This window comes from Eulemur rufifrons, chromosome 3, assembly GCF_041146395.1.
Source record: "Eulemur rufifrons isolate Redbay chromosome 3, OSU_ERuf_1, whole genome shotgun sequence".
Taxonomy (NCBI): domain Eukaryota; kingdom Metazoa; phylum Chordata; class Mammalia; order Primates; family Lemuridae; genus Eulemur; species Eulemur rufifrons.
In genome coordinates, this window is record NC_090985.1 from 54,491,747 (window position 1) to 54,518,336 (window position 26,590).

The 26,590-nt window shown below is 37.3% G+C and overlaps 1 protein-coding gene across 1 annotated transcript in view; it reads right to left on the reverse strand.

Annotated features, from left to right (window-relative positions):
• OXR1 (oxidation resistance 1) overlaps nt 1–26,590 on the reverse strand; it is a 282,111-nt gene that overhangs the window by 191,959 nt on the left and 63,562 nt on the right. Inside the window, exon 2 of the mRNA XM_069465433.1 lies at nt 24,053–24,249. Coding sequence (XP_069321534.1) covers nt 24,053–24,249 — 197 coding nt within the window. The remainder of the gene's footprint in view (nt 1–24,052; nt 24,250–26,590) is intronic.

Below are 26,590 nucleotides of genomic sequence, written 5' to 3' on the forward strand. Positions count from 1 at the left end.
TTCTAAAGCAGTACTTGATCAATAGAATTTTTATGAAATTCTGTGAATGACGTGAGTGGGATGCTCATTAGGTAGCCTCTTTCTCCTTTCCTCACTTCTGCTCTGTAAAATCCTCCAATTTCCAAATTCAGAGCCAGCCACAGAAGATGTCTCTGAGAAGCACTGACATGTAGGAGGCCTCTTCTTTGGGCTTCTGGTGCAGAAAATTGCAAATTTCATAAAAAAGCCGGAGGAATAGGAGCTCAGTCTTGAGAGTCTCAAGTCAAAATCTAAGGGACTTACCACCCACATCTGAAATCAGCTGCAGGCAAAAAAAGAATTGACCATACTCTGAATCCTCTTGAGGGGACCGTCAACACAAATTATCCATTTATGAAAAGGAGGGCAAACTAGAGAATGGTGAAAGTTTGCTAAAAAATATAAATAAAAGTAAGAATCTGCTGAGATACGAGAACTAAGTTACACATAATTCCATCATTTCTTTTTTTTTCTTATGATGCTAGGCCTCAAGCCAAATAATGAGAAATTTAGTTCCTTGCAGTGATATTACTTTTTGGTTATTGCTAACAGCATGATATATTTGAAACATTTAAACAGAATCTATTTATATGCAGTAATGCTACCACAGTTTTATTGAAGGGAACGGAAATTATAAAAGAAAAAAAAAGCCTAACCCACACTTGAAATTTACTAAGACAAAAAAGTTTTATGATTTTATATATGTGAATATATGCACATGAATAATTTTCTCAACAAACTTTGGCAGAAATATAGATTGGGAAGAAAAACATAAGTCTTTTCTTAGGAGCTTTTTAAGTTCTTCATAAGAATTTCATGTTTAGTAAGCTCTGCCTCCCAAATTTCCTAGAGTTATTTTTTTTAAGATGAATAAAAATCCATTGGGTGGGGGATGTTTTCCCCAATCAGGTGCATCATTAGTTTAATAAACACTAGTTTTAGGCTACTAATAAATAAGTAGCCTGCTTTGTTTTCTTGTGAAATTGTGTGATTTTAGGATTTCGATATTCATAGTAATCTCCACGTATAACTTAGCTGCTAAACAGTCAGCCTACATCTACAAAATCATCTCTAAAGGGCTTGGGAAAATCATCTGCCTATCTATTAAAATCATGAAATAACTGCACTCTATTTGTAAAAGAAAGGACCATTTTCGCCATTGAAGGCAGGGACATGGAGTAGAGCTTTTGCATGGAAACTAGGCTCAAGTCCTTACTCTACAGGGACCTCAGGCAAGCTAGTTAACCTGCCTGAGCCTTAGTATTGTTCATTTGCTACATGGAGACTAAAAACATACAGAATTTATATACTCCAGATTAAAAAGAATGATACATGTAGCCAAAAGCAAATACAAGCAATAAACACTGGGTCGAGATAAAATATTGGTATCTCAGTCCCACTTCATATTATGTGTTTCTTTTCTAGCACTTTTGAGATCGCTGCCTCCTTGCTAGGTTCCCTGGGGAACTATTTTTAAACTCAGTGTTAATCCTCTTCCTGCTTCTCTCACCCTCACTGAAATCAACTGTTTCCGTAGTTTATCACACCTCAGGGAACTGCTTCCGTGCTTCGAAGGTATCAACTATCAATTTGCTAAACCCAGTTTTCTCCAGGTACTATTAATAGTGAGCAAGAACAAAAGTTTGGTCTGGGATCAAACAAAAAGAGGAAATATTGGGGGGTAGATATGGCTTTACGATAGTTCTTGAATCACTCAGTGTGTGCTGGCACCAATGTTTTCAATGCATCGTGTTTCCTTCATTTCTTCACCATTGTGTTTCTCTTGGTAGAGACTAATATAAAGAATAATAGTGAAATAAATTTGTTTTTCTTTAGGAAAACTAAGGAAAGCCTATAGCATGAGTTTATGCTTGTTGGTAGAGGCACAAGGATTGGGAATAACTGATTCATGCCAGGTCCTTACACATTTGAAACACTGACCCAGGATCACCATTCTGTCAATTTGTTTCACATTAACATAATTATCATTCACTTTTATTTATTTACCATTACTACGTGTCCGAAACACTTTTAAATGTTTTAAAAACGTGAATTATCATGCTTTTGTAAACTGTTAGTAAGGGGTATTATTTGTTAACTATTTAATATATTTTAAGGAATCTCCTAATTTTAAAAGTATATAGTCCACATTTAATTTTTGGAACAGCATAGTGATGTAGACAGTATCTTTTACTGATGTAGAAACTGAGGCTCTGAGAAGTTAAGCAACATCACACAGGAAGTGGTAGAGCCTGGATTTAAATCAGGCTCTATAGCCAAAGCTTTGAACCTCTTCTACATTGCCTCTTACGAAGAGACCCTTCTAACTGAGAGTAGCAATGCAGAAGTACTAGAAGGAAAAGGAAATCATTTCAGAAGTCTATCAAAATGCAAACAGAATTTGATTATGGCATTGTATACTCTAAAAAACATGGAATGGTATAGACATTACTGTGGTTTTATCCAAAAATAAAAAATGTATTATTTTAAGAGAGGAAAATAGATAAGCTGTAAGACAGGGTTGTCTAGAATCCCTTATTTTTATATTTATTATTTTCATGTATTCCTTCTTTATGTTAAGCTAAAAAGTAATCTTCCTGGATATTTTACCCGCCAGTTTTAGATTTACCCTTGGGAGTCATGCAAATGATGGTTGACTGTACTTCTCAGGGTGGACCAAGCTAAAATGTGTCTCTGTGATCCTGATCCTTTAATATTCCCTTTTTGGCTCACTATGCCATTTTTATTGACAGTTCCCCTCCCATGAACAAGATTCCCACTAAAATCAATTGTTTTTTTTTTTAATCCAAATTGCTGTTAAAGCAGGTTTTCTGAAATCTGTATCTGTATAGTTGACTTTTCAAACAAAGAGAAGAAATTAACATTTAAGATTATTAAATGTTAACTTTTAAGTTTGGGTCAATTTTATAAAGTTTAAATCACTTACATAAATACTAATTTTTTTAATTCGAATCTACCATTAAAGGTGAACTTATCATATTTTCATCTCACTCAGCATTGTGTCAATTTACATCTTTTCTGTTTGGGTCAAAGACATGAATGAAATTTGGATGAGCTGCAGTAATAAACTCAGGCCTTGTGGTTCAGCACCAGGAACCACTCTCCAATCTCCCCCCTCACTATTAGTCACCCTAGAAAATAGGAGTATTGTCTCACATGTATTTCTCCCTTTTTAACTGACAGCCATAAATTTTTCAAAGGGTTCTGCTAAAATCAAGATATTTCTTTAAGATATTTTCCTAATCCTTAAGTCTTCTTAAAAAAGAAAAGGTGTTTGATATAATTCATTCTTAAAGAGTGATCCCACTGCATGATATTTTTAATTAATTTACCATTTCTTTAGCAATGTTTAGTGAGCATAATTTTGATTTCTATCAAAAAGCTATTGATTCTATCAGTTGGTGATTTACTAGTGCATATAACATACAAATATAGAAGTCCTATTTAGTTTTTACTAACAAACATACAAACACACATACACAAAATTCCCAAGCCAAACCAAATCATACACAATGAATTTTCAAACATTGACAATATGGAAAGGGCATATTTAGTGCCTCAGTGGGAGCAATGCATTGATTATAAAATGCTACTTCAAATATATACATGAGAAATAAAATGACAGGAGCAAGACTAAGGGCATAATTGTGCTTATCATTTATTTATTTGGGTTCCCTCAGAACTTCAAATGACTTACCCACTTTTGTCAACTCCAGCAACAATAAGTAGCAGTTGTATAGCACTTTACAGTTTATACAGAGCTGATACAGCCGTTATTTTATCATATAAATAGCTAAGTTGCCACAGGATAGAAGATACATCATGGAGAAAGTGAAATTTAATGGAAAGAAGATAGGCTTAGAAGTCAAATGTGTATTTAAATCCTCTCTACCCCTTACAAGTTGGTTGATCTTGGGAAAGCCATAGAATATCACTGAAACTTGTGTGTAAAATAAGGATTAAAAAAAACCTACTACCACAAGAGTTTTATGATGATTAAATGAGATGATAATGCACAGTGCCCAGCATACGCAAATCCTCCTTCCTCTTCCCCACTTTGAAGAACCGCACTCTGCGTGCATTTTTGCTCAACCTTAAATTTTGCCTTACTGCATGCCGAATGCCTCTTTTTATGCAATGCACGGTAATTGAGTTTGTCAGAACTACCTGAAGTCATGAAACCAAAACAAAGAGCTTAGCCACCGAGAAAAGATTCCTTTCTATAAAGAGATTTAATTATCACAAAGGTGGTTCATTTTAATGCAGCAATACAATTGTACTAAATAAAGAAGTTTAAGAGACTGCAAAATGACAAATAATGATGAATGGTTGGAATTATGAACAGGAAATAAACAGGTCCAACCTGAAACTTGTACATTTTGGAAAAAGAGCCTTGTTTCATAACAACACATTTTAATGAGAGAATACCAAAAATGGCAGAAAGGAAATGGCACAAGGAATTGAACATGTTTTTTTTGGAAACAGAAGTTATTTTGAGATTTATTTAGAGAGGTGTGGTGCTAAACATCAATGCTCAAAATAATTTCATTTGAATACAATGCTAATAAAATGCATCTCAATTAAAAATGTCAAAATCCAAGAATTTGAGGCTCAAAGGAGCCCTCGTGATCACAAGGACATTAAATCATTGAATGTACCAGATGTGGGAGTCAGAATCCCAGGAGGATAAGTACATTGCTGCTATGGACTGAACATTTGTGACCCAGGTCCAGTACAACACATTTAATTAAGAGTAAACGTGGGAATAGTGTCAAAGTCATCTGATTTTAGGATCCTCTGCTTCCACTATTAACAATTATGTGTTGTGACTATGATGTCAACCAGGAGCCTTTCTTTCTATCCTATGTGTCTGTGTATCTTCTGTTTATTTCTTCTGCCCAATTCAACCAGGGCAAAGAATTTAGCTTTTTTATCACTTTCCACAGGAAATCCAATCATAGCCAGAAGTGTATGATTTGTATAAACTTTGCTGGAAATTGAGGGGTCCTAGACAGAGGAGATATCATAAGGCCCAGCATCCCCCTGTCTATTTCACTCTCTCCTCCTCACTCTCTCCTTCCTCTCTTCCATCAGAGTTCTGCTCCAAGCTCCACTCTCCTTTTGGATTCAGAGTATATTTCCCTTTCTCTGAACCCTGCATATAATTTGAGCTGCCATTTGGAATTCCTCCTTTATCTTCATTATGGAAATCTGTGTCTGGCTTTCAATAATGGCCACTAAGATGTGTAATCATTGAAATCCTTCCTACAGCTGATGGCTCACCTCAAATTTCTCCATCTTCTGAAGCCATCCTTTATTCTTCCTAAATTAAACGTTATCTCCTCCTATTTTAAATGTCCATGGCACTTTGCACCTGCCTTGGGACACTCACATCCTGTCTTGCATTAGAATCACCGCACCCTCACCGTCTTTGCTCAGCTGTCTGGCTGTCAGCTCCTAACAATAAGGGACCTCATCTTAGTAGCTTCTATAGTATCCAGTATGTTGCTGCTATGGACTGAATATTTGTGTCCCCCTCAAATTCATTTGTTGAAGCTTGACTCCCAATGTGAAGATATTTAGAAATGAAGCCTTTGGGAAGTAATTAGGTTATGAGGGTGGACCCCTTATGAATGGGATTAATGCTCTTTATAAAAAAGCACAGGAGAATTTACTTTCTCTTTCTCATTCCTCTTCCACCATGTAAGGCTACAAGGAGAAGATGTCCGTCTGCAAACGTGGGCCCTCACCAGATACCAGGTCTGCAGGTATCCTGTTCTTGCACTTCCCAGTCTACAGAACTATGAAAAATAAATATTCACTGTTAAAACACCCAGTCTATGGTAGTTTGTCATAGCAGCCCAAACTGACTGAGACAATTGCTTTTCAGATAACAGATATTTTATTGGTTTGAATTCTCCTGAGGACTGAAAATTTCTACCGGTGTCAGGGTTTTTTGTGAACTTGGTTTAAAAAAAAGAATGGCCCGTGAGTCTGAGCAACAGAGGCATTCTCAGAACTTGTAAGCATTATTAGGCTTTTGTTTCTGCAGTTCTGCTTCTTTTCCTTTCAACGTTTTCAAATCATTTTCTTTGAGTGACCCAACACCACTTTTTTAAAAAAAATGGCTGGCCAGATTGCTCTGTAAATGTTGTTTCCTAATAGCCCCTAGCTTAGTATTAATATAATCTCTGACCATGCCCATGAGGACCTGGAGAAACCTTTCCCTCTGTTTCCACAGTCCCACTTCAACTTGTCCTTTAGCAATTGCTTGGGTATTATACTTCAGTCTGCATTTGGCAATGACCATGTGTTGTTATTGATGCTGATGTCCCGGAGGCTGCAGATTCATAGCTTTGCTAATAAAAGACAGTCTGGTTTGTACATTGATGGGAACTACACTGGGCAGATCCCATCATTTGGTCAGGTGTTAGTTGCCTTGTGGGCAGACTCGAGAATAGCCTCATACATTTTTATAAATTTGTTTTCCACTTTTATAATTACACAATGACAAAGAAAACAGTTCATACATCGGGAATTATTTAGGATGTATGGAGTGAATGACACATATTAATAATGAAATATTTCAAAGAAACTTGTTGGAAGCCTGTGTTTCTCTTATTATTGTAATAAGAAATAAAGATTGGGTAGTGGAGGATTTGCTAGGGATGTTTTTGCTCTTTTATATTACATGAGGTAATTAATAATTTTGTTTTCTCTATCAATGTAATTTTTTAATAAGGGTCATAATTGTCAGGGAGCAATGCGAATAAGTTTCATGTTGCTACATGGTCAGGCTTTCTGAGCAAAGAAAATTGGCACCTGGGTTAAAGGGCGAGAGAACAGAGAACTCAGGAGAGTTACAGAGATCTCTCTCTCTGGAGCTATGTGTTTCCATTCCAAAGGGTTGTAGAAACTTAGGGACCTTTCCCAGAGAAGGTTCATTCACATTATTGACAAAGGTTTCTCTCCCTCTTTCCAGGGGGGAGCAGGGCAGCTGTCCAGCTCTGAAATACATGTCCAGACTCATAATTTCAGAGTTCCTGCAGTATAAATTCCTGTAGGTACAGTCGAGGACTAGGGAAGGGGCAGCCGGTGAGCTGTCATTGCTGGTGATAATAAACCTGATCCGAAAACCTCATGTTTGCTTTCAGGACAAAATAAATAAATATAGATACGAAAAACTTATCAGTCATGTAAGTTAAGACTACTTATTATTGATTAGCTATTACTTCCCACACTGACCCCTCTTCATTTTCTTTCTTCTTCTTTAATGAAATTGCAACTATTTGTTAAGCTCTTACTAGTCCGATTCAGTACTGAGAACTTTACGTGCATTATCTTTAGGGCTCACAGAAATGCTATGAAGAAACTACTTTTATTCCCATTTAAAAGTTGAAGAAACTGACCAACAAACTTGACCAACACAACCAGTGACTAACAGAACTAAAATAGCCAGTGAGTTGCTAAATTCTAACATTTCTTTTGTGCCGGAACCTATCTTATTTCTACTGCTCTGTGCTGAAGTATGCTATTCTGTCACAGCTAGAAGCCATTAATATGTTTCAAATGCTCCAATCTTAACAAAATAATTTTATCTATCACTACTTTATAATAATTTGTGTCCTTTATAGTATTTAAACTATGTGTATCTCTGTATGTCTGTGTGATAATATTCACACTTTTTTTTTTTTTTTTTTCCAAGAGACAGAGTCTAGCTGTCGCCCAGGCTAGAGTATGGTGCTGTGATCACAGCTCAGCAACCTCGAAATTCTGGGCTCAGGTGATCCTCTCGCTTCAGCCTCTGGACTACCTGGAACTACCGGCGCATGTCACCACACTAGACTAATTTATTTATCTGTAGAGACTGTCTCATTATGTCACCCAGGCTGGTCTCAAAGGCCTGGCCTCAAATGATCCTCCTGCCTAGGCCTCCCAAAGTGCTGGGATTACAGGCTTGAACCAAGGCACCTGGCACCACACACTTTTTTTTTTGTTGTTGAGACAGAGTCTCACTTTGTTACCCAGGCTAGAGTGAGTGCCGTGGCATCAGCTCACAGCAACCTCAGACTCCTGGGCTTAAGCGATCCTACTGCCTCAGCCTCCCGAGTAGCTGGGACTACAGGCATGCGCCACTATGCCCGGCTAATTTTTTCTATATAGATTTTTAGTTGTCCATATAATGTCTTTCCATTTTTTTTTAGTAGAGACGGGGTCTCGCTCAGGCTGGTCTCGAACTCCTGACCTTGAGCAATCCACCCGCCTCGGCCTCCCAGAGTGCTAGGATTACAGGCGTGAGCCACCGCGCCCGGCCGGCACACACTTTTTAAAGTTTCTTATAGGTATTAAGAGCTGGGAGTTAGGTAGTTTGTTCTGAGAAAGGAACATGTGTGTTAATGATAAGTTCTTGATTCAGGATGATAACCTGGGGAAAAGGATTTTATAGGCATTGGCAAAGAAACCTTCCCAGGCCCTTTAAATTAGTCTCCTACTCAGGACCAGCAGCATCAGCATCATCTGGAATCTTGTTGCAAATGCAAAATTCTGGGCCCTACCCCAATCTACCGAGTAAGCATCTGCATATTTATAAAGATCCCCAGTGCACAGTAAAATTTTAGAAGCAATTCTTTGGAATATATTTAAGGCTTTAAAGCTTCCTTTCTGAGTCCTGCTGATAAGAGGCAAAGCCAAGCCTGTGCCCTGTTCATGTAGTGTATCATGGAAATGCCTTCAGACTCCGAGCCATTTGGTGTCTGCTGCCCAGCTTTAAGTTTTCTGTAAGTCTAAGAATAACGCAGGAGAAAGGTCTCAGAGGTGTGATGTGGTATGACTCTGCAAGAAGTATTTAAACAGAATGAATCATAAGCGTGATTTACACTAAGAGCACAAACTGAACCAAAGTGCTGCTCCCTCTCTAGATAAAGAATCCCCCCCCCACCTCCAGCATAGCTTTCATAAACTCCTTTATTCTCTAATTCTAAAATGTCAAGGCCCCATCCTTATAATCTTCTTTTGTACTTTTGGTCATATGAATGACACAGTTTCATGCTTTTTCTTGAAATAATTAGTAGAGGCTAAGAATAGACAGATGTATGGGATGACAGAGCTGGAGGACACAACAAAGATTGCCTCCTGTGTCTCCAGTCATCCTTGCTCATCCTTTCCTGTTGGTCTTGTCCTACCCCTTTAGAGCCCTGGTCCAGAAATAGTCGGGGGCAGCCAGAGTTCGACTCTAGCAGGGTAACTAGGATTAAAGGGACACCACAAACTGTCACAGGCAAGAAGAATCCAAGACATGACAACTAAACATACGTGGTATCCTGGATAGGATCCTGGAACAGAAAAAGGACACTGGGTAAAACATAAGGAAATATGAAGGAAGGATGGACTTTAGTGAAGAGAAATGCATCAACATTGTGCCTAACGCGCTGTCCTCCAGATGCTTAATGTGCGGTGTTTCTAATATTTATAACAGGGTTTGTTTAAATTCAATGCATATTAGTTCAAAAGGCCCCAGGCTTCAATACTTATTCATTGCTATGCATTTTTATCCTTTTTCTGGCCCATACAAATATTCATTTTATGAAAGAAGATATATCTTTTTAATTGAAAAATATTAGCTGTCACTGTTTCAAGTATATAAAGCCTGAAATCACAATGCTGATTGGAAAATCATCCTCTTCTTCATTTCCAGGTGGTCAATAATTCTTCTAGATTTATGTCCTTCATCTCTCTGGAATCTTTTTCTTGTCAGGTTGCCTCTGTCTTAGTTTAGGCTTTTGTCACTCTTCCTTAATAATATGTTGATAATTTGCTTTTTAATTAACATTTACTACATGCTTACTGTGTGCCAGGATCTTTTAAGCAATTTGTGCACCTTATCTCACACAAACCTGAGTGATACAGGGTAATAGCCTCACTTTTCTAATAACAATCAGAAGTCCAAAGAGGTTAAGTGACTTGTACAAGGTCACAGAACTACCCAGAATGGCTGATGGGCATCCAAACCCAGTTCTATGTAATTCCAGAGCCAAAGCTCTTAAACAACACAACATACTTTTAGCCCTTACACTATATGACTAAAAGATTCTTCTGTCTGTAGGCACATATATCCCCACCCATTCTCCATATTATTCTAGAAACATCTCTCTATAAAGCAGTCTTATCAAGACACTCTCTTAGGCAAAACCCTTCAAAAGTTCCCAAGGTGCAAAGATTAAGCCCAAATTTCACAGTATAGCACACAAGATCCCCCTCTCCTCTCTCTCAAGCCTCATTTTCAACTATTGGTAATTGATAATGATAGACATTGAAACTTTTTTTAGAGGAATAAATATTCTTAAAATTATCCACTGTAGATAGGCCTTTCAGGAGTGGGGGTGAACAATAAATATGAGAGCCTGGAGAGAGGGAATCATTACTTACATACTTCTTTTGCCTATTTAAGTGCATCTTTTGGCCATTCCCACACTGACCCTATGTTTATTTACAAGAGTTTTCTCATATCACAAAAGAGCTGTAACTTGAGCCCCAAATATCATACCAGATACCCCGTTTCTTTACTTAGAGTAAATATTATTGTGTTGCTTTTGCCATATCTTGACTAAACTTGAATAGTACTCAAAAAAGACCTCAAAATTGAAACTACCTAATTGGAAAGGAGAGTGTATCGAATTGGTCTGTAACACACTCAATAAATCAGAGTCACAAAGTTCAACTCTGTGTGGGCCCCTATGGTATTTTACCTACAATATATTATGAAGGATAATTTTTACCTCCTATAGCTCAGAAAACTATGAGAGGATATCAGTACCCTTTCTATCAATACATATTAAAATTTAAGCAACAAAATAACCTTCAAGGATCTTTGAGTACAAATCCTAGCAAATAGAAAATATTTAAATGCATCAGGCAGGCAAATACTGTTATTAATAACAGTTTTACTGAATTCTATGTTGATGAGCTGTCCTTCACATACTTAATGTATAAGCATAATGTTTTTCATATCAAGAGGGTTTATATTATAAACATAATACTATATTTATAAAAAGAGATTATATCATATTAATAAAAAGGGCTCTTTTAAATCCAATGCATAGTAGTTCTTTTCGTAAGATAGAATGTACTGGAAGATTGAGGATTCAAATCTTTGAAAGAGGCTTTCCAAATGAATGACTAAACAGAATGGGGGAAACGAAATGTTAAGATTTTTTGGCTGCAATTACAAAGAGATTTTGGGCTTTCTCCTATGAGAAATATCAATCTGAATAACTAAAGACTTGTTCTTATAATATTTTGAAGAGATTTCACTTATTTTGAAAAATATATCATAACATTAGTTAGCTAAAAAACAACATTACTTTAAAACTGGCATATTAATTTCTTTTGGTGGGTATTTTTCCCCACTATTAATAAAAAGCTGTGTGCTAAGCTAATTTGCTGGACCCACTATTTTCTGTGTCCTGAAATCATTTTTCCATTATAAATCCACATAGATTTTTTTTTTTCATATTGTACTAACACAAAGGCTTTTTATCTCACGGTTTGTCCTGATGATCACAAAATTTGAATTAGTGAGTTTTAAAATTGCTTTCTAATTAATAGTTTGCTTTTTTGTAGATGTATACATTCATATAGTGAATTTATTACAAATGGTCATTACAACATTTATAAACTCTACTTGGGTTATCCAAAGTTTCAACTGTAGTAAAAGTAGTTTCAAAACCTCGGTAGAAATAGCAATAGAAGGTTTCCCCATGACTGTGTCTGGTTTTTAACTATTTTTCCATTCTTGTAAGTAATATGCTTTTGGTCATAATGGTAACATGGTCAATATTTCATTGAGGAGCATAAATCCTGCAATATTTTTACATGTAAAAAAATATTTTGACTGGGGTCCAGTGGCACATTCTTGTAATCCCAGCTACTTGGGAGGTTGAGGCAAGAGGGAAGCCCAGGAGTTTGAGACCAGCCTGGGCAACATAGCAAGACCCCATCTCTTAAAAAAAAACTAAACTAAAAAAATATATTATTTTTAAAAATTAGGATATACCAATAGTTTTATTTCTGAATATGTGGAAGATTCTAGAAGTTCTTTAAATTCATACTCTTTTTTTTTTTTTTTTTTTTTTTTTGAGACAGAGTCTCACTCTGTTGCCCGGGCTAGAGTGAGTGCCGTGGCGTCAGTCTAGCTCACAGCAACCTCAAACTCCTGGGCTTAAGCGATCCTACTGCCTCAGCCTCCCGAGTAGCTGGGACTACAGGCATGCGCCACCATGCCCGGCTAATTTTTTTTGTATATATATATTTTAGTTGTCCATGTAATTTCTTTCTATTTTTAGTAGAGACGGGATCTCACTCTTGCTCAGGCTGGTCTCGAACTCCTGACCTCGAGCGATCCACCCGCCTCGGCCTCCCAGAGTGCTAGGATTACAGGCGTGAGCCACCGCGCCCGGCCTAAATTCATACTCTTAAACAAATGGAAATATTGAAGAAATTTGGACATATTATTTCACTGCTCAAAGTGCCATTAATTCTGTCTTTAAATATTTAAAATAAAGTAGGTCTTTCTTAACAACCTTTTGTTTTCTTCCCCTAGGCATGGTTCAGTGAAATGGAATGTTCCCACAGGTGCTGGCAGGTGAAAAGGGCAAGTTTTGTTCACTGACAGTGCTGAAGGACTTATTTAAACAGGGATTTAGTAAATTTCAAACAGGTTCATAATTATTTCTCAACCATGAACAATGTCTATTTTAATTACTCTACAATTTAAACCAGTACAGGCTTAACTGGGGAGTTTAGAAATAATTAAATAAATTGACCAGTATAATTTGTCTTTAATAAGTTATTAAACTATTATGCTGCAACTTAAACACAATACCAACACAATTTGCTCAAGGAAACCTCAGGGTTATTGACATTTCTTAATCCATTTATCATGGCCATGAGTAAGCTGTGTTTCTTGATCCTGAATTGATTACTTCTGACAGAGAACAATCACAGAATTAGGGCAAAAAAGAATAAAGCAAATCTGGTGCTAACTCTATAAAATTAAAGTTGGCAAGCTTATCTAAAAAAATTATACGCACTACCAATCTATAGGGATATCAGGCCAACATATTTTTCCTTCTTCTAAGTATACCCCCTGCTGTTTAGTAAACTTTAGTTAAAATTATATAAATGATTAGTTTTTTTTAAATCTAATTTTCTTTGAAAGAAATAAAGCTTTCAAATTTGCTCTAGAGTTAAAAAGGAGTTTTTGCCGTGGGTTTTTCCTGATCTCATGTTTTAAAGTAGATTTTAAATGGAATAAATAAGAAATGTTATAATATAGAAACCCAATCAAATACCCGCTCAACACATATACACACAGAGATGTAGACTTTCATAAACTCTCATAAACATACGTTGAATTTCAAGAACTGATGATACCACAAATGAACAAAAAATTGAACCTGGATTCTTGATATCTTCAAATTCCACTGTCTTAATAAAAATTGCACATTGGGCACTTATATATATATACTACTCTTCACAATTTGTGAAATGCCTCGATGTATTTAGGGAATCTTAGCTTCCATGTATAACAAGGAACCTCAGCAATGAAATAATTTTCCCTAAACATTCTTGTGACCCAGAAAATATAAAAAGTCATCAAACTGTCAGAACAAATTTCAACTCAAAACAAAGTCATTTTTCTCAAGAATGTAATTTAATTGGAGCTCTCAGAACAGTTATCCATTTTAGTTCCTGGTGCTTATAGACAGTGACCTGTATGCCAAGATGGTTCTTCTGATTTAATCACAGAGACTTCCTGCTTCTGCATGAAGAATCTTCTAGCTTGGAGAGAAGGTTCCAGTTCAGTGGTGACCTAGTTTTATGCTGCAGAATGTGTCACCTCTAGCAAGATTTTTTTTCCTTTTATTTTTTAACCTCCTGTTACAGTATTTTCACTTTAGAGTTGATATTTTTTATTCTTATAATTTAGAAGTCTAGCTTCAAAATAAGAGGCATACAAGTTATGTGATGGTATTTTAAAGTGTCTGGGGTGCTGCAATTAAAAAGCAGTTAAATATGTGTCTTGCTTTTCTCTTTTTTTAGAGTTTCCAAACTAGTTATTACTGTTTTAATTTTGCCAACTACTGAGAAGAACTCCCAGGGAACCCCTAATTCTGTAGGCTCTCCTTTCAATATGTAAGCAGCCTCAGGTTAGTAAGACAAATTTGTATTTAACTGTGCTTCATTAAGTTTGGAATGTTGAAGCTATTCTATCCCAAAGGCACGATCATTGGATTTTAGATTTTACAATTTCACAGACCAGTAAAGTTCCGAAAGAATATTTTTGGGGCCATTTCCCAACTTAATATTTTGACAAGTCAAAGAATTTAAAAAGAATAGTCTTTACAAAAGAAAATAAAATCCCAAACCAACATCATATACTAAGCCCTCATTTCAAAAAAGACCATTCATTTTAACACAAGGGAGAAGGGAAAGAAAGATGAAAGAAAAGAGGGAATAAAAGGAGGAAGGAGGGAACAAGAAAAAGGGAAAAAAAGGGAGAAAGGAAGGAGGGGAGTAAGGAAGGAAAAAAAAACAAAAGGAAGGGACAGTCACTTCAACTGAGTAAGTGTAGTTTCAAGAAAAACTAGTGTTCCTTAACCTCTGTGGAAAGTAATTTTGAGATACTTCAAAGAGCTAAACATAGAAATACCATTTGATCCATCAATCCCACTACTAAACATCTACCCAAATGAACAAAAGACAATCTATAATAAAGACATCTGCACTCGAATGTTTATAGCAGCACAATTCACAATTGCAAAAATGTAGAAACAACTCAAGTGCCCATCAATACATGAGTGGATTAATAAAATGTGGTGTGTATATATACCATGGAGTTCTACTCAATCACAAAAATACAATGGTGATCTAGCACCTCCTGGATAGAGCTGGAGCCCATTCTGCTAAGTGAAGTATCGCAAGGATGGAAAAACAAGCACCACATGTACTCACCATCAAATTGGTATTAACTGACCAACACTAAGGTGCTCACATGGTAGTAATACTCACTGGGTGCCACCTGGGCTGGGGGTGGGGTGAACTCACAAGTAACAGAAGTGGAACACACTGTATGGCAGAGGGACAAGCTTCTAGCCCTGGCTTGAGTGGGGCAAACAGCATTACATGTGACCAAAATGTTTGCACCCCCATAATATCCTGAATAAATAAAAGAGAAAAACTAGTATTCCTTTTTTAATGGATCTGTTTGACCATCAGTGGTAGAGACTAGCCCTTGGGGGACCTCTGAGCCCTCTGAGTGAGATCTCTGTCAATGATCTCATTTCATTTTTGTTTTTGAGAAGATAACTTGACCTGAAAACATATGTAGAGGATGAGTTCTTTACCATGGGTCAGTCTACCTAGATTCTTCTCTTGGCTTTGCCCTATTTGCAGTATGATCATGATGAATAAGTCATTCAACTCTCAGAGACGTAATTCCATAGAATGCTATATGGTGGCCATAATATATGTCCTACTTACCCTATAGAATGTTATAGCATGTATTGCATTCAAAGAGTATTTGTTAGTCACATAAAGGACTGACAATCTGTATATTAAAATGCTTTGAAATCTATTCACAGTGATCAGATTTGGAGAAGTTGTGGCCAGGTATAAGGTGAGTTTGGGTTGGATCCTGACAAACAGGTAGTTGTTCAGAAGCTTAAAAGAGGTGGGAGTAACACCACTCCAGGCAGAAGGAAACGTCAGTGATCCATCATGCAGAATGACACCTTTGGGAAATCACAAGGAGTTTGGCTGGATGGCAGGGCTGGGGTCTATGATAAAGCAGGTGAGTAGGTAGGCCAGGGTATGAAAGGTCTATAGAGTAAATATAGTAACAACCTGATTTTGTGGGGACTCAGGAGACACTGCAGGGGTTTAAACAGGGGATAAGTTGATCAGATCCACAAGGGTCAAGACAGGAGGCTTGCTTCACATAAGCTCCATGAGGGCAGGTACCATAGTGCCTCATTCATGCTGCTTCCTTAATATACATCTACAACAAGCTCACTAATAGTTACTGAGAACTTCCACGTTCTAGGTTCTATCATAAGCAGTTTACAGAGATTACCTCACTTACACCTCACAACAGCCTTTGCAGTAAGCACCCATTTTATTTCCTTTTATAAGTGAAGACAATGAGATTTGAGATTGTAATGACCTTGTTTGTGGTCATATTACTAGCAAGGGGAATGAGAATGTCCAATTTGGATATCAAACTCCCAAGGCCAAGTTCCTCACCACTGATTCACTCTGCCTCCATGAGCAAAAGAAGGAGCTCTATAGATGCCCACTGAATGACTACATGTCAGCTTTCACGGCCTTGATCAAAATCATGTAGGATCTTTGACAGCTGATCATACTATCTTTTCCTCGAGGCAAGTTGACACCTAGACCACTCTAAAGAGACAACAGCTATACTTTTAAAAAATAAACTTCCCTGTAACATATACTAAAATTTGTAAAATTCTCCCTGATATTTAATTTCAGTATTTAGTATTGCAGCTTAATCCACATGCCCTATCCTTTCTTGGTAGAAATGAAGAACATCTGGATACTCCTCTTGAAAACAATGTGGGAAAGCGTGAGGGTCATTAAATTTCCCCTCAAACATTTTCTTCTTCATGCTGCAAATATCTCTTCCGTTAGTCTTTTCATAAGCTAATTCTATTGCAAGGAAGGCGAAAAACAACTCATTGAAAATTCTATTATTAATGAAGCTAATGTCCTGTAATTGAAACCAGCCAATTGATTTCTCAGTTAGAACTGAGATAATGCATCAGCTAGAATGTTTATAAAAATTGTATAAGATTTAAACACATTTTACATGAATAACCTATCACCTCCCTAACTTAACTTGCTTTATTTTTTAAAAAAACTTATCATTCCTTGACTATAAGTTAAATATCTGATCTTATATTTATTGCCTGTCTTCCCTATTAGAATATAAGCACCTGAGGGCCAGGCTTGGTCTCGTTTACGTTTATGTTTGCAGCACTATGAACACCATGGCCTGCCACATAGTAGGTATTCAATAAAAATTTATTGAATTCATTCATCTGAATATAAATGACTGGAAATGGCTGTGTAAAGAACATGGAATGATTACTCATAGATGGTGTCTTACAAGGAAGAAGGTGTTGCAGTGCGATTAATTTAGGTAGGGTACACCATACAGACTGATCCATGAGAGCAAACAGAAGGTGAAAAGGGATAAGCATAAATTCTTTGCCTAGGCCAATGTCTGTGAAAGTTTTTCCAACATTTTCTTTTAGAATTTTTAGGCAATCACAGCAACAATAAAAATAAATAAATGGGACCTGATTAAATTAAAAAGCTTCTGCACAGCCAAGGAAACTACTACAAGAGCAAACACACAATGTGCAGAATGGGAGAAAATATTCACATGTTACACATCCGATAAAGGGCTGATAAGTAGAATCTATATAGAACTCAGGAAAGTGAGCAAGAAAAAATCAAACAACCCTATCAAAAAGTGGGCAAAGGACATGAACAGAAACTTTTCAAAAGAAGATAGACAAATGGCCAACAAACATGAAAAAATGCTCAACATCACTAATGATCAGGGAAATGCAAATCAAAACTACAATGAGATATCACTTAACTCCAGTGAGAATGGCCTTTATCAAAAAGTCCCAAAACAACAAATATTGGCTTGGATGCGGAGAGATAGGAACACTCATACCCTCCTGGTGGGACTGCAAACTAGTGCAACCTCTGTGGAAAGTAATAAAGAGATACTCAAAGAGCTACAAGTAGAACCACAATTTGATCCAGCAATCCCATTACTGGGTATCTACCCAAAAGAACAAAAGACATTCTATAAAAAAGACATCTGCACCCGAATGTTTATAGCAGCACAATTCACAATCACAAAGATTTGGAAACAACCCAAGTGCCCATCAATACATGAGTGAATTAATAAAATGTGGTATATGTATACCATGAAGTTCTACTCAGTCACAAAAAAACAATGGTGATCTAGCACCTCCTGTATTATCCTGGATAGAGCTGGAGCCCATTCTGCTAAGTGAAGTATCCCAAGAATGGAAAAACAAGCACCACATGTACTCTCCATCAAATTGGTTTTAACTAATCAACACTTATGTGCACATATAGTAGTAACATTCATCGGATGCTGGGCAGGTGGGAGGGGGGAGGAGGGGATGGGTATATTCACACTTAATGGGTGCGGTGTGCACTGTCTGGTGGACAGACATGCTTGGAGCTCTGACTCGGGTGGGGCAAAGGCAATATATGTAACCTAAAACTTTGTACCCCCCTAATATGCTGAAATTAAAAAAAAGGGAGGGATAAGCAGACTGTCATTCCCATGACAAGGTGAGAAGCGGACAGGGAGAGATTTCAACTGAAGGGAAGTTCGAGGCATTATTCAAACCCTCGTTAGCCCCTTTACTGGACCTGTTCAGAAGCCCTGCTGAGAGAGGAACCTGACAAGGCTAAGTTGAAGGCTTTTCTGGCTTCTCCATGAAGTTGCAGACAGCGTTTACATAATGTACATAATAAAAGAGGGCTTTGATAACTCTAACCTTTTTTTATAGAAGTAAACCTCTATTATCTTACTCATTGTTCTCCATACCAGGTATTCCAATCCTTCTCTAACGCCCAGAAGCCTCGAAAGTTCTTCCTTAAACTGAATTCTTAGTAGATTCCTTCCTCTCCTCTTCCACTGAGAAAGGCAAGATTCCTAACCCTTTTTAACTCCCTTCCCATCCCCTGACATTTATTTAGCACATAACAGTGTGCCTCACACTGTACTAAATGCTGGGATTAATGACATTGAAGACATCATTCTCTCCTCATAGGAACTGAGACCCAGCATGGAGACAGACATGCCAGCAGAAGAAGATAAGAGGTACCAGTACGTGCAGACCCAAGGGTGCTCTTAAGCAAAAAGGGGGGAGGGTGGTGAGGGTGACTTGCTCTAAGGAGCCAATAAGAAGCCCTCAGTGTGTTTACAATCTGACGTGATTTCTCCACCTTTTGGACTCCACAGCATTGTAAGTGAGCCTTCCCTGTCCTCTGCCACTGCCTTGTTGACTCCCACTCGACCCCCCATGGCATTTAGGGCACTCTGTCTTGTATTTCACTACCTGTGTGCTCATTTTAACCAGGCACTCCCTTCCCCAACCCATACGGCCACGGCCTTGAAAGCAAGGCTCTTCATCTCCCTTGTCTTTCCATTCTGAGCATCTTCATCCGTGTCTGGGGTTTCACTAAATGACTGATTGTGGGGACATTCATTCAAGACTTGTCCTGTACCCTAACTGTCAAGCAAAAATCCTCAGTATGGAAAGACAAAAGCACCTTTTACTAATAGTCACAGAGGCTGGATAGAGGTGTATAAACTCTAGCTCTAGATCCCTGAAGTGAGGGACACATATGGACAGGTCCCCCTGTAGGCAGTGATGGCACATTTTTGGATCCTGTTTGCACAGTTCTCTTCACTACCTCCATGCCTAATTTAAATATTTTTCAGAAGTCCTTATATGTAGTTCTTTGAAGTAAGGATAGTGAAACTGAGTATTATGAGTATACTATTTGGTTTCATCTTTTATCTTTATGTAGGGGCTGGAATTTTAAAGGACATATGTGCCTCACAAACACTGTCAAACTCAGGTAGTTTTCTCTAATACAAACAAAAATTGGAGTAGTGAAAAATTCTGTTCCATTTCACCTATTTACCCATGAATGCGAGTCCACTAAGTTAATGTTTTACTATTCTAGTTCTAATTAACAATTCTATTTTTTAAAAGAATCATGGAATTTTAAGTATCTGAAGGACTTCAAATATTAAGTTTATTGAAATTTCAAACTGCTGGTCACAACTCATTAATGGACTATGAAATCAATTTGGTGAGTTGAGATGATTGCATTTAAAAAATGAAACAGAATATAAATGATCAGAATAGATCGTAAGGGCAATATTTTCGGGGAATTTTGCTTGAGCTAGGTTGGTGTGTGAGTTTGTACATACCAGGTGGTGATGTCAAATGTGTTAGGCAGAATTCCGAGACAGTCCCCACGATGCCCCAACCCTCTCTGGTGCACACACCTGCATAATTCCAGGGACTGGGAATATGAGGGACTTTATTCCTGTGATTAGGTTGTGTAGACCTTAAGACAGGAAAATTATCTAGGTGGGCCTGACTCAATTACGTGAGTTCTTTAACAGTAGAGAATGCTCTGGGTTGGCTGCCAGAGAGGAAGTCTGAGATCCAGATGAGAAAGCTTTGACGTGAACTTCCTGGCTTGAAGAGGGAGGGTGCCACGTGGTGAGGAAAACAGGCAGCATGTAGGAGCTGAGCGTGGTCCCTCGCTGGCAGCCAGCAAGGGAATGGCTAGCTCAGGCCTACAACTGCAAGGACTGAATTCTGCCAACAACAAGAGTAAGCTTGGAAGCATATCTTCCCCTGGTCAAAACTCCAGATGAGAATTCAGCCCAGCTAGCACTTTGATTTTAGCCTTGGAACCCAGCCATGCCGTGCCGACTTCTGACCTACAGAACTGAGCTAATAAATGGGTGTTATTTTAAACTGCTGAGTTTGTGGTGATTTTTTTCCCATAGCAATAGAAAGCTTATACAGTACTTTATGTAGTCAGTTGTGATAATAAAACGAGAGTAAGAAGGAAAAAAAATCTCAGAAAGACACTGATTTGGTGTAATTATTTCACTGTATGTACAAGAAAATTAAGGTCAAGTGATGGTAAAAAAATTGTGCAAGATTACACAATTAGTGACAGAAGCAGGGCAGAAAAAGCTCTTTCGTGAGCCACAGTCCTGATTTGGTTATTACTGTCCTTTTAATTTATCTGAAAATTCATATATTTCACATCTATACTGACTAGCTTTCCCCCTACTTATTCCCAATGAATTAGATTTTATTATGCAGTCAGCCCTCCATATCCTTGGTTCCACAACTGCAGACTCAGCCAACCACAGATCAAAAATATTCCAGGATAAAAACAATTAAAAAACCACTAAAACATAACACCAACTAAAAAAATACAGTATAACAACTATTGATATATCTTTTACATTGTATTAGATTCTATAAGTAATCCAGAGATGATTTAAAATATACAGGAGGATGCGCATAGGTTATATTCCAATACTACGCCATTTTATGTTAGGGAATTGGGCGTTGCAAATAGGTGATCAGGTAGCCGCGGGATCCTGGAACCAATCCCCCGCCCATGGGCCCCCCACCCTCACCACATGAATACTGAGGGATGATTGTACTTCTAAGGAAAAAAAATTCTAGAAAAGCTACTGCAGCCACTAAGAGACATTTCAATGACTGCCAAAAATTGTCTAGTTCTTTATTTCTTTATCTGAAAATTCTTTAAGTTCTAGAATCATTGCTTGCATTTAAATATAGTAAATATAATACTGAACTTCATTGATAAATTTAAATGTTATACTTTGCTTGGCCACAAGAGGGCTCCCAGGCTTTTCCAGTAGTATGAACTCTAAATTGAGACATTGAGAGAGATCTTTCAATGAAAGGGCATATTGGCTGGTGGATGGATTAGTTGGCATAGTTTCCTTAGTGAGATTCTCCGGGAATTGTGGTAAAAATGTTACTCCACTGTATTATCCGTAGAAACTCCTTAGGCTCACCACTGCAGAGGAGGATGGCATCCTCTGAGTGACAGGGAAGACTAATTGTGATGGGTCAAAACAAGGTGAATTTCATTTGCTGACTCTTCTATCTATAGCTCATGGCCCCTTCTTACATTCTCTATGGCTCTATTCCTCATCTACAAAAATGCAGTATGACACCTATTTGTCAGAGCTGTTGTGAAGATGAATTGAGATAGAACATAGGAGCTCAATTTGTCCCTGGTACATGAAATTACCAATCAATTAAAAAAAATTATTGTTGTTGTTTATTATCAGTACTTTTACTCAGGGATACTGAAGTAGATTTGTTTTGTGAAATTAACTTCCAATATAGATGATTACATAGTTACTGGTATTTCAGCCTTGAAAATGATGTTTCCAGGTCCAAATAAGTAGAAGGGTTACATAGACATAGTAAAGTTGACAGTTTAGATGTCTCTTTAACGCAATGGATATTCCATTGTATTGATTATGAATTAAATTGTTATAAATTCAATAATTAAAAATTCTCTAGTGGAGGTACTACTTAAAATAACCATAGTTCATCTTTCTGTGATCCAAACTCGCCCTTTAGACTTTTCTAGGCTTAGCTCTTTATTCACTGTGGCCAAGCTGCTCAGTGTCTCTCCCTCATTTTCTTATTTTTAAGGAATATTGAGTTTGTAGGATAAACCTTCTCTTCTGAAGGCAAAATGCTGTGTCTTCTTAGTCAGTTAATAAATCAGAAAAGCAATAGGAGGTGTCAGAGAAGTTGCAGGGGAGGAGGAGAGGACATGATAAACAAAGAGGCAGTTATGTGGACTTTACGAGCTTTTCTAGTTGATTGATTTTAAGAACTGTACTATCACAAGTTTAAAAAATGGAAATACGCACCTGTCTACACTGTCTTATATCAATTCTCATTATCTGACTATGGACATCCTCAAGGGCATCCTGTTTGTTGCCTGCTGAAAAATTAGACTTGAACATCTTAATCTGGAAAGAGGAAGCATGAGGGGACTACAGGAAGAGGACATAAGGTGGTGGAAAGAGGCAGCGTGGTTTTCACAGCCAAACTATGAAATAAGACTGGACCTTCATGGCAGCATCTCTTAAAGCTTGAAGGAAGCTCTTTAGCCCAAAGACATTGGAATATGACTTGACAAAGTCCCCCAGAAAATTGGTGTGGTAATCAGAACTAGAAATCTGGCCTCTTGATTATCATTTCCAGCCATGGACAACAAAATATCTAAGAAAAAGATTTCAATCATCTTAAAACGAATGTCCCATCTTGGAGTGGTGGGGGTGGGGAATGCCAAAGAAAACAAGTTTCCTTTGACATAACTTTGGTTAACCCATGAAGCCACAGTCTCTACTGCTAAGGTTTTTGGATGTGACCAAATCTCTCCAAACTCAAGTAACAGGTAAGGCCAAAGCAGCCATCCTCTTCCTGGGTAGATTTATCTCCTCAACTCATCATTCCCTCCCATATGTGCTATGTTTAGGAACTTTTGTCTCAAATAAACCTAAGACACTAAAAATTGTTATTGTTCATTAAAAAGCAAGGCCAAAAACATGCTGGGCAAATACTGGTACACAAAAGTTGGTAATTCAACTTGTTTAGATTGATCACCTACAACTCTTCCCTTAAATGTTAAAGTTCGAAATTACAGGATATTATTCTATCTGGGGGGAAAAAATCCTAATGCCTGCAAAACCCTAGTCATAGCCTACTAGTCTCTCATGGGAAGGGTCTGGATGTGATTCAATCTTTCCAAAGTGAAGCAACGTGCAAGGCCAAAACAGGTCCACAATGTAATTTGTCCTCTCTCAGAATGTAATAACTTTACTTTCTTAATGGCTTTGTTAGTTACCATGACATCAACCACTGCCTTAACAACCTGTCAGAACAGGGTCAGACACTTGGGAGCCTGAAGGGAAAGTAAAAAGTACAAAACCAAAAACCCAAAACAGCGCTGGCTGAAGAATGGCTAAAATGAAAAAAAGTAGCACATAGCTTAAAAATTGAAAAATCTAACCAACTCTCTCTATATATATATATGTATCTCCCCTTAGGTTAGGTTATAGAAGGTCCTTAAGCCTGCTCTCTTATTTAACTTTGCTGAAGGTTTTCTATATTTTTCCATCCTATGTTCAGATCATATAAGAAAATGTACAAATAAACTACCAGGAAGAAGTGCATGTTATATAACAAGGAGCCAGTTAACTAAGCAGATCCACAAATTCACAATGCCATTCAGGTAGACTTCGTCTATTCATGTGCATAAAACATCTGGTGCTCACCAATGGTGTAGAACCTCTTCAGTTCACTCCTTCGGGAAGGATGCTTCTGGGTGTTGGCTGCGTTGTTCTGCTCTTCTTCAATGATGGGTGTCTTGGGAGCAGGGGGCTTACTGGCTTGTGGCGTTTGCTTTCCTGCACCAGCCAGAGGGTTGAACCCTGGAGCAGTAATATCCACCGACTGGGACTTTTTCTTCAACCTATGGGTAAAGAATAACACATGCTGTCAATACTGACTCAAGGGACACATCTGCTTCCATGTTTGTCTCCGTCATAATTTTTTTTTTAAACAACTGAGTTATAGTTAGCCTTGAAATAGAACCAGATCTATTCAGAAATTATTACCTTCCCTACAGTATTTTATGATAAATTCTACAAATATTTTTGAAACTAGTTGAAAAAAAAAAATCTTCTGCCTAATTATTTTGAAGTGTTTCTTAAAATATATTAAAATGTGAGGTGATAAAGGACTTTTATTTTTCTAATAGCAACCTAAAATGTGGTGCCAGACAAACATAATGCATTTGGCAACTGCATTTAGTTCTGAAAGCAATATTTTTAATACTATAGTAAAACACTAGTTAAAAATAAACAGTTGTAACTCCTAAAAGGATAATGAAATGATTTTTTAACTAGAGGCTGCCAGTGCTTTTCTGCTTAATCCATAACAGCATCTTAGCTGTAAAAATTATAGAGTCCACATTATTTCTCCACACATTCTCCATGACAATAAATGTATTGCTCACGTCTACATTTCAGAGAGCTGACATAAGGCCTAACATGGAAAGCAAGAAGCCAGCCATGAAATATTTTCCCAGCTCAGGAATGTTTCCTTTGGTGTAAAAATCATGGGTAAACAGTATGAGTTAAATTCAAACATTTCAAGCTACACAATTAATGTAATGAAACCCTAAGCCCACTTCTGGAGGCTAAGGTTCAGTGTCATTTTTCAAGTCTTAATTGCCTATGGAAAACAAAGTGGCAATTCTCTTTATTATTTATGATAGCCACACCTGAATACTTGCAATTTCCTAAAAGTTTCGTACATCTTCACACCTTCACACTTTAGTCAGGCTTTTCTAGTACCTTGGCTTCCACTTTCTGCCTCATTGTCAGACCCTGTTCATGCTTCTAGACACAGCTTATATGTAACCTCTGGGAATCTTCCTGTGACGTGGACCTTGGTAGCCTCACACCATTCAGCAGACAGGGTTATTCATAATTAACCCACAAATAAGCTTCTATTGAACTGAGCGTTCCAGAGCAAAAGCTTTGTAAGAGAATTACAATCTATCAATTAGGAAATGTCAAGAAAGAAAGCAATGTTTGCTAAATTTTAGTCACTTATTTATCACCTGTATGATTTCTACCTTATCCACATACCACCTATGTTATCTACTTAATATTCATGAAAATAGACTGGCTTTATCCAAATTGGCAACAAATATATTAGAAAGTGCTCAACAGCATTAGTTATGAGAAATGCAAATGAAAACCACAGCCCACTCAAAACACACCCCTGTGACATCATGCTACTGTGGTGATGAGGAGCAACTGGGATTCTCCTGCTGGTGGGAGAGTGCACTGGTAAGACCACCCTGGAAAAATGTCTGGCAACACCTACCAAAGCTGATGGCTTGTATTTTAATATGTTCACCAAAACGCACATTCAAGAATGTTCATAGCAACTATTTGTAATACACAAAAATTGAAAACAACCCAAATATCTATCAACAGTAGAATGGAATTTTATGCAGCAACAAAAATGAATGAACTACAACTACCTGCAACAACATGGATGGATGGTTTTCATAAAAATAATTTTGAGCAAAGAAGCCAGACATAAAAGACTACATGCTATATGATTCTATGTATATTAAGGCCAAATACAAGCAATACTATCTATGATATTAATATGGTAGGCTAACTGTTGGGCAGTTATTACATTGACAGCAACATGAAAGGGTTTCTGGGATTCTGGTATTATTTTATTTCTTGGGTACTGGGTATCATGATGTATTTACTTTGTGAACATTTAACCACCTATGATTTTTGCATTTTTCTGAATATATGTTATACGTCAATAAAACATTTCCATAAGAAATTGACTAACTTTTAAACTTACAGTAGTCCCTCCTTATCTGCAGGGATCATGTTCCAAGACTCCCAATGGGTGCCTGAAACCTTGAATAGTACCAGATCCTATACAATATATACTATGTTTTTTCATATACACACATGACTATGGTAAAGTTTCATTCATAAATTAGGCACAGTAAGAGATTAACAGTGATAATAAAATAGAACTACTATACTGTAATAAAAGTTACATGAATGTAGTCTCTTTCACTCTTTCTCTTTCTCCAAATATCTTATTGTACTATACTGTGGATAACTAAAACCACAGAAAGCAAAACCATGGATAAGGGGGGAACTACAGGATTCATTTATAATGAAGATTACGTATAGTTACTGGATGGCTACTTGCCACAAAAAGGTGAAAATAAAAGTAAAAATGGAATGAAACTCTTGGCCTTCCAG